Here is an 8,251-nt window from a genome sequence, read left to right on the forward strand (position 1 = left end):
ATTTAAAAAATTGTTCATTGTTTTCTCATAAAATAACTCATGAAATTGCGTTCTCTAAATTTAAAATCCAAATGTGTTTGCTTTTTCATGTTTAATTTTCACAATAATCTAATTTGTTTTTCTGCATTGATAAAATCTATTTCTACATTATAAAATTTGCTCTCTGCACATCATGTTTACTGTATATTTAAATCTGCTTACTGCATTCATAAAATTTGTTTTCTACATTAATTAAAATTTTTCATTGTTTTCTCATAAAAATTGTTCACTTTTAAACAAATTATTTTCTGCATAAACTATTTCTAGCATTCTGCATAAAATTATTTTCTGTTCAGCATTATTTAAAAAATTATTCACTCTCTTTTCTGCATAAATTATTCTCTGTTCACTGCATAAATTGTTCACTATTTTCTCATAAAACACCTAGTGAAATTGTGTTTTCTAAATTCGAAAGCTAAATCTGAATGTTTTTTCATATTTAAATTTCACAATAATCGAATCTATTTTTCTGCATTGATAAAATCTATATCTACATTAATAAAATCTATTTTTTGCATTAATTAAAACCATTCACTGTTTTCTCATAAAAATTGTTCATTGTTTTCTGCATAAACTGTTTTTAGCATTGACGCGGTTATAGAACTAAAATGCTTTTTGTGTTTTTAAAAAAAAAAAATATGTAACCATATGAATAATAGACAAACTCTACGAAAGAAAAATGAATGATTCGTATAAATCACCTAATGAAAAATGCCTCGAATAAATCCAAAGAGTAACTAATAATCCTACTATACAGACAAAAGCAGTTATTATGCCTTTTTTGGACGAATCATATAGTCCTAAGGTTGTATGTAAACATGTTTGTTGTATGTAAACATGCAGTGAACAGTGAATAATTTATGCAAAAAAAACAGTGAACAATATTTTAAATAATGCTGAACAGAAAATAATTTTATGCAGAATGTTAAAAATAGTTTATGCAAAAATCAGTGAATAATTTTTATGAGAAAACAATGAACAGTTTTAATTAATGCAGAAAACAGATTTTATGAATGCAGTAAGCAGATTTGAATATACAATAAACATGATGTAGCACCAATTGTGGCATGAGTAGTTTTTTGAAGACACGTTACCAGCCTGTTGCTGTCTGTAGCACCAACTGTAGTCATACGAACCGCATGCACCAACAGACGCCATTGTTTCAGACATGCTGTTCAATAGCTCGGTACTGTTTCACACACTGTCTAGTCATATCATCCACATTTACGTGAATACTTAAATATATGAATAATCGTACCTTGGTGCCAGGGACATAGCATTGTGTCAATTAAATGTAATGCTCTGTTCAAGAACACTACAACTACCGCCCACATCTTCAAATCTCACTGTGACATTGGGAACATTTAAAATCATGTTCATATAGTGTTTTTCTAGCCTGTATTGACATGACGAGCCTTAATAACTGAAATTATAATGCTTGGAACATGAAATGAGGTTATAAATACACCACAATAATGTTCTTATTTCCACCCCACTAACTTTGTAGATTGACTAAGCTATATGAGTCGCAACACCTCAATATCAAATCATATAATGCGAAACAAGTTTGGATCTACTTCAACAAATAGATTATCACAAGTTCTAGTAGATCAACAACTATAGACATATACAGACTACTATGGAGGGAAATGGGTTGGAAAAAAGAGAGATTTCGTTAATATGTCAATATACACGTACGAGAGTCTTGGAAGCATCGGACACATCATGGTTAGCAAACCTACAAAACTAAATACAGATATCACCGCAATAGAGTTCGCCGTAATAGAACCACCATGGTTAACCCTATTCGAGAAGAGGTGTGAGTTGAAGGTGTATTGTTGATGGCATGGGTTACGAGTTCCTAAGGCATGCTCAGTCGAGGTACCTAGAGATGAACCTGCCAACATACTTGCTTGTCTTGAACAATAGAGCAATCAAATGCAAAAGGCGACTAGACCATTTTCATGCAATTCAAAAAGCTAGGAAGCATCTAAAGGGGAAGACGCAAGAGCGAGTCATCAAGTCTATTAATGAAAGTCTATTAATGAAGTTATTGCGTTAGATGATGAAAGAGATATTTCAGATTTCTCATATTTAAGCAATGATGATTTCCAAAAATTTCTACTTACGAACATTAGACGTTGTTAATGTGTACACGTTTAAAATGTTGTTAATGTCTGACAACTAATGATTATGTATATTCAACTTTTGCAAATCTAAAGATTAACTGTTCATTATTTTGGCTAAGTTTATATAAAATCACTTGCTCATTTTTTCCCTGCTATTCTTTGTTGCTACATATGATTCTTGTACTTTGGTTGGACAATGTTCTCTGCTTTGTAATGTAAGAAACACCTTAGAAAATAAAATGCCTCTAGTTAGATATGTTGATGTTTCTAATATTCTGTTTGTGTAATTTGAAATATTACACACATAACACTTATCACCCAAATTAGATTTATTGTACATTACTTGTAGCAAAATTTAATAGATTCAATACATACAGACTCATCCAAACCACACAGACCATCCACTCTTTCACAGAAAAACCATATGGCTCCTAAAGCAAGGACTCGCCACATGTATACACAGATATGCATTCCTTTGTAATGCACTGTTTTCAAGGATGCAGAGCATCCTTGGAAAGTGTATGTACGACTAAATGAGCTAACAAATTCCAAAACAAATCAAACTCAACAATAAGGGAGCTACGTTTTATCAATCAAGATTTAATTATTGTACAAGACCCAACAAAAAAAGAAGAAGGTACAGAACACTTTAATTTGCACAATAATAATATGTGCCTCTTCATCTTTCACCCTTCATTGCCAAACTCCTTGTTGAATCTCTTATGCAATTCAAGGTCAGCTTCACTTACAGTTGGCTTTTGTCTAGCAAGCATTTTATCAAAATCTGCTCTTGTGTTGGGTGGTAGCTGGATCTGCAAGTCATCAATTCCCAGAGACACAAATATGAAAATTCAAGGTGGACATAGGGTCTACAAAAATATTACCACAAAAAAACTTTATTTAAAAAGGAAAAAATAAAAGAATCCGCCTATGTTAATGAAAGAGAAAATCAATACCAAACATGAATCAATGCAATTGAATGAGACACTCTTTTTCCTTTTTCTTTCCAGTACAATAACCCCCTCCCAGGCCTCCCTTCTTTTCATTTTTCTTTGACCCTATTTTCCATAATTTAACTAACTACTAAGTAAGCGGCAGTCTACATATCTTCAAGAATTCTATCTATAAGTTACTAATACCCGGCCACAAACATGTCTTTTTGGAATTGTTTCTGTGTTGAACATAAGTTTCCTAACTAATCCATACCTTTAAAGCTAGGCCTTGTGCATTAAGTTCCTGTAAGGTAATCTCAATAGCTCCTTGTCGAGTCCGTTTGCAAGGGATCCACATGCCTTTAGAGGTTTTTCTGAAGAATTGAGCATCAAGAGTCGCACGAACAGGCTGATATAGCGCATCTTTAACCTATCAAAAAGTAACCACCAGTTTTTAGCCATATAGTCCCTTTAGACTTTAGAGACACATTGACACAATGTAAAATTGACACTTACACAATAGAATATATCTGAACCAGAGAAACCTTGTGTTCTGCGAGCTAAATGCTCAAAATCAGTTTCAGTAAGGTTATGAGGAGTGTCTCCAATATGAACCTGCTCAAATAAAAAACTAGAGGATATTAAACAAGGCATAAATTACAAAAGCATCAATCACAATGGGTTTATAACTAAATTGCTTGGATATTCCAAATGCATTGCATTATGAAAATTGAAGTACCTTAAATATGTGTTCCCTTGCCTTCAAATCTGGGAGAGGGACATAGATTCGCTTGTCAAAACGCCTCCTCATGGCCTACATTAACTTTGCATTAGCCTCAACCCTAAAGCAATCTAGATCATGATATTTTTGCTAGCCTTGGCCGTAGGTTAAAAGGATGTATTTTTTCTCACCTGATCCAAAGCATAAGGAGTATTTGTGGCTGCAAGAACCAGAACATTTGTCTCATCGTTGCATACACCCTGAAATGTATTAAAAAAAAAAAAAATTCCATTTTAAGATTACAAATACATAGGTGGAAGGAAACAATGTATGATAATGCTATGTATTAACTATCTAATAAAACATATAGTTATTATTAACTAACTGCATTGCAAACTAGCTTGCCATTTTAAGGCCAACAAGGAAATGATTGGTCATTTAGCCTGCCATTTGAAGACCCTATCATATGTTTTCTCTAGGTCAATAAAGACCATATGAAGATCTTTACAGGCCTCTATATTTTTCCATTAGACATTTAGGTAAGAAAACAACTTCCATGGTAGATTTTCCTAGCATAAAACCAAGTCGATTCTCCCATATTTATTAATTCATGTCTTAACCTATATTCAATCATTCTCTCCCAAGTTTATTATTTCATAGTGCACTCGTAAGTTTAATTCCAAGGTAATTTGTATAGTTTTGAATATCCCCCCGTTCTTGTAGATAAGTATTAAAGTATTTCTCCTCTTTCCCTTCCTATTTTGCTTGATCATTGTAATTTGGTTTCTTGATGTTTTTGCCCTTTTAGTACATTTCCTATGTATTGGGCTGTGTTTTTTTTTTTAATAAAATTTTTATGTTACTTATCCAAAAAGAAAAAAGAAAAAAAGAAAAAGAAAAAGAAAAATTAAAACCTAAAATTCAAAAGAAATCATAGCCTTCTTTGGACCACATACATGATTTCAAGTTACTTATGCTTAAATACCTTAAAGTTAGGTCATCCATACCAAACATTTCAATTTAAATTTTTCCATCAAATTCCTCAATTCCATTTTGAGTATAAAAACGTTGAATAAGATGCTTGCAACTCATATCACAAAATGTAATAAATTCATACCCAACTGCATGGTACAAACTACAATAAGTTATTGAAAAACTACTTGCCCCCAATCTTAATCTAAGCATGTCAATTATATTATATAAATAGAAGCTTGGAACAAATGACTTTAATCCATTTCCAAGGAAAATAAATTACCTGCATTCGTACAAGAAATTCTGTTTTGATTCGTCGAGATGCTTCATTCTCATTGTTTTCACCACGTGAACCACATAAGGAATCAATTTCGTCAATAAAAATAATGGATGGAGCAGCATCACGGGCCTGTTGGAAAAGAATTGAGACTTGCTTTTCACTTTCTCCCATCCATTTGGAAACAATGTCCGATGCAGAAACACTGTGTATAGACAGTACACAACACGTAAATGTCTGTGTATAGACAGTGCACAACATGTAAATGTGTTGGCAGCATTCCATCTCTATAAAAACATTAGAAAGCAAACACATCTACATCCTTGGGAAATACATTAGCTGTAATAAATGCACCCAACAATAACTGCCAGGAAGAAGCAGAGAACAAAAACAATCGCAGATATGAATCAATTGAAGCATAGTGGCATAGATGATGAATTCAGAAACTCAACACATTCCAATAACGTGATGATTGCAATGAAAAAGCATATGAAAGGAGTCAAAGACCCAACCATATGAAGTAAGAAAACTACATTTTCTGAAACTCAAACATCTTAGGTTTCAACAAGAACATTTAATCTATTAAATCCAAATTTCATGAATTTTGTCCATCATCTCAATTATTGGACAATGTATTTCTGATCTAGGCCTTTAATAACAAGTAAAATCTACAGAAAATGGGTGAGAATAAGAATAACATGTTAACTATAAAATGCTGCCCAAGTCACAAGTTTTCAAAAGAAATTATGCAGAAAAACTGAAACATAGAGGGAAAAAAAAGAAGTCACATAGACTTCAAATATAAGAGTCACAATTAACTGCAATTGGCAACATGTATTTGCCTTTTGAAGATGAAGATTAGTTCTTTTTATCTCTTGCCATGTATGGTTCTTACATCATCACTTATTGTAATCCTGTTGCTTGCTATGTATTGGTATTGGTAAAATTATAAATATTACCTAAAGAAAGCTGATCCTGTTTCTGTTGCAATTGCATTTGCTAGATAGGTCTTCCCTGTTCCAGGTGGACCATATAGTAATATAGCCTTCCACGGTTGTCGTTTTCCTAAACAGGAGTTCAAAACATAATGTCCACATTAGCGGTCACTATAACCCAACTCTTATTATTAGCATTGAAACTAAGAATAACCAAATAAACTAAAAGTAGAGATTAAAAAACCCAAAAGTTAAATACAATGATGGAGGGAGAACTTACCGGTAAAAAATTGAGGATACTTGATAGGCACTATGGCAGCTTCAACCAATACCGCTTTGCAAGCCTCAAGTCCGCCCACATCACTCAACTTCACTTTCGACTCTGTAAGACCAAGCCCGCTTTCTGCTCTATTAGATAAAGAGGGTCCATGTAAGTGATGACGGCCTCTAATCTTTGTTGCCCTTCTATAATGGCCCAAAAATGACCGCCTATTCTGCTTCTTAAGCCATGGATTGTTCTCATAGAAGAGATAAGTGCCCGCATACTCAAATGCCTTCATATAAAGCTTATAGGCCTCTTCAAATTGTCCCGCCTTATCCTCCACAACTGCCAGTTTCACATTCTTTTCAGCAAGCTCTAAGAGCTCGCCTGTAGTAACAGTAGTCATCTATAACACACACACACACACACACACATGTCAATTAGTTCACTCTTACAGTTATTCATAATGATGAATTTGCAATAGATATGCATGATGAGCAATAACTCTAATCAGAGTAATCATCTAAGACTCTTAACACACACACACATATACACACAGCTATTCATAGTGATATGAATTTGCAATAGATATATGCATGATGAGCAATAAATCTAATCAGAGTAGTCATCTATAACACACACATACACACACCCATATATAAATATATGTCAATTCATTCATTCATTCATACAGTTATTCAAAATGATGAATTTGCAATAGATATGCACGATGAACAATAAATCTAATCAGAGTAGTCATCTAAGACTCTTAACACACACACACACACACACACATATACACATACAGTTATTCATAGTGATATGAATTTGCGATAGATATGCCTGAGCAATAAATCTAATCAGCGCCTCTGATTTCTCTTGATCTTTCTCTCATTTTCATCTGCAGTCAGTGGGGGGTTTTGAGCCTCAGCCGGCGCATGTTATGGCCGTGAGCGAGGGTGGCTTGGTTTGGTTTTTTTTTTTTTGGGTGTCGAAGGTTTCTCAGCCACCGTGTGTGGTGGCTGAGATTCAGATTGAAAGAGGGTTTTCCTTTTCATGTTTTCGGGTATATGGTATGGGCGCTGTTATGAAGTCATTAAGGTGTGCTGATAGGTGACAATTTTCATTAATTGTGAACTGTGGCTTAAAAAAGAAAAAAAATTAATGAAATTGTGACATGTGATTTTGTAACGGTCAAGGTAGAGTTTTCCGGTTTTGTTTTATGATCTTCGAATGAATATTATAAATCTATAATATGGAACATAATAATGATCTTATCCAATGGAAAACATAGATCAAAAATATTAATCAGATCCATTACTAGCTTTTATGCAAAGTGAGTAAAAAAAATGTGATGATTTTAATACCTGGACAAGTGAGAACGCTATTTGTTTTGCTTCCAAGAGATCGCTGAGATAAATCAAAGTTCAGACAAAGATATTGTTTGTAATTGTGGTGTGTGGGTGGAATTGATATGAAATTTTTTTTTTTTGGGAGAAACGATTGATATGATATACGAATGATAGAAATCTAGAACATAATTATATCATAATAATGAGGGGGTAGAGATCAATGTGGAATGTGCTTCTCTCTCTACCTTAACATGCAAGGTATTCAACATTCTAGAATATGAAGTCTAATAATAATAATAATAATAAAATCTAACATACATTATAATTAGTTTAAAATATCCAAAATATTTGTTTTGTTCCTTAGTAAGTAAGAAATAGTTATTTATTTATTTATTTATTTTTTAAGGTTGAGAAAAAGTAAGCAATAATTATATTCAAGAACCAAAATCCAAAAGTGCTTCTCTTAATCTTCCACATGCACGGTATGCAGGAAAAACGTAATAATATAATAATAATACTAGAGTCGGTGGTATAACAGATTCTAGAATATTTGTGATGTTCCGTTCATCCATAAAAAAAAAAAAAAATTTGTGATATTCCTTAATAAGTAAGCAAAACGTTTATATTCTAAA

The 8,251-nt window shown here is 32.9% G+C and overlaps 1 protein-coding gene across 2 annotated transcripts; it reads right to left on the bottom strand.

Annotated features, from left to right (window-relative positions):
• Positions 1-2,479: 2,479 nt before the first annotated feature.
• Positions 2,480-7,860, bottom strand: LOC142614799 (protein SUPPRESSOR OF K(+) TRANSPORT GROWTH DEFECT 1-like). 2 transcript variants are annotated; one of them, XM_075787433.1, is made up of 9 exons: positions 7,635-7,860; positions 6,286-6,673; positions 6,030-6,135; positions 5,077-5,275; positions 4,013-4,081; positions 3,840-3,914; positions 3,617-3,715; positions 3,375-3,530; positions 2,480-2,980 (listed from the first exon to the last, which is right to left on the bottom strand). In XM_075787433.1, the coding sequence occupies exons 2-9, from the start codon at positions 6,671-6,673 to the stop codon at positions 2,855-2,857; spliced, it is 1,218 nt and encodes a 405-aa protein (XP_075643548.1). In that variant the 5' UTR covers positions 7,635-7,860; the 3' UTR covers positions 2,480-2,854. The 2 variants fall into 2 exon arrangements, with proteins under 2 accessions (XP_075643548.1, XP_075643549.1); XM_075787434.1 differs by lacking the exon at positions 7,635-7,860 and adding an exon at positions 7,074-7,274.
• Positions 7,861-8,251: the final 391 nt, after the last annotated feature.

The sequence above is a fragment of the Castanea sativa genome, chromosome 11 (assembly GCF_040712315.1).
Source record: "Castanea sativa cultivar Marrone di Chiusa Pesio chromosome 11, ASM4071231v1".
Classification (NCBI taxonomy): Eukaryota; Viridiplantae; Streptophyta; class Magnoliopsida; order Fagales; family Fagaceae; genus Castanea; species Castanea sativa.

Coding starts and splice junctions, on each gene's coding strand:
- LOC142614799 (XM_075787433.1), bottom strand. CDS start 6,673: ATGACTACTGTTACTACAGGCGAGCTCTTAGAGCTTGCTGAAAAGAAT. Junction 3,915..4,012: donor CTCCTTATGCTTTGGATCAG/GTGAGAAAAAAT, acceptor AAGTTAATGTAG/GCCATGAGGAGGCGTTTTGA. Junction 3,716..3,839: donor CAAGGGAACACATATTTAAG/GTACTTCAATTT, acceptor TTATTTGAGCAG/GTTCATATTGGAGACACTCC.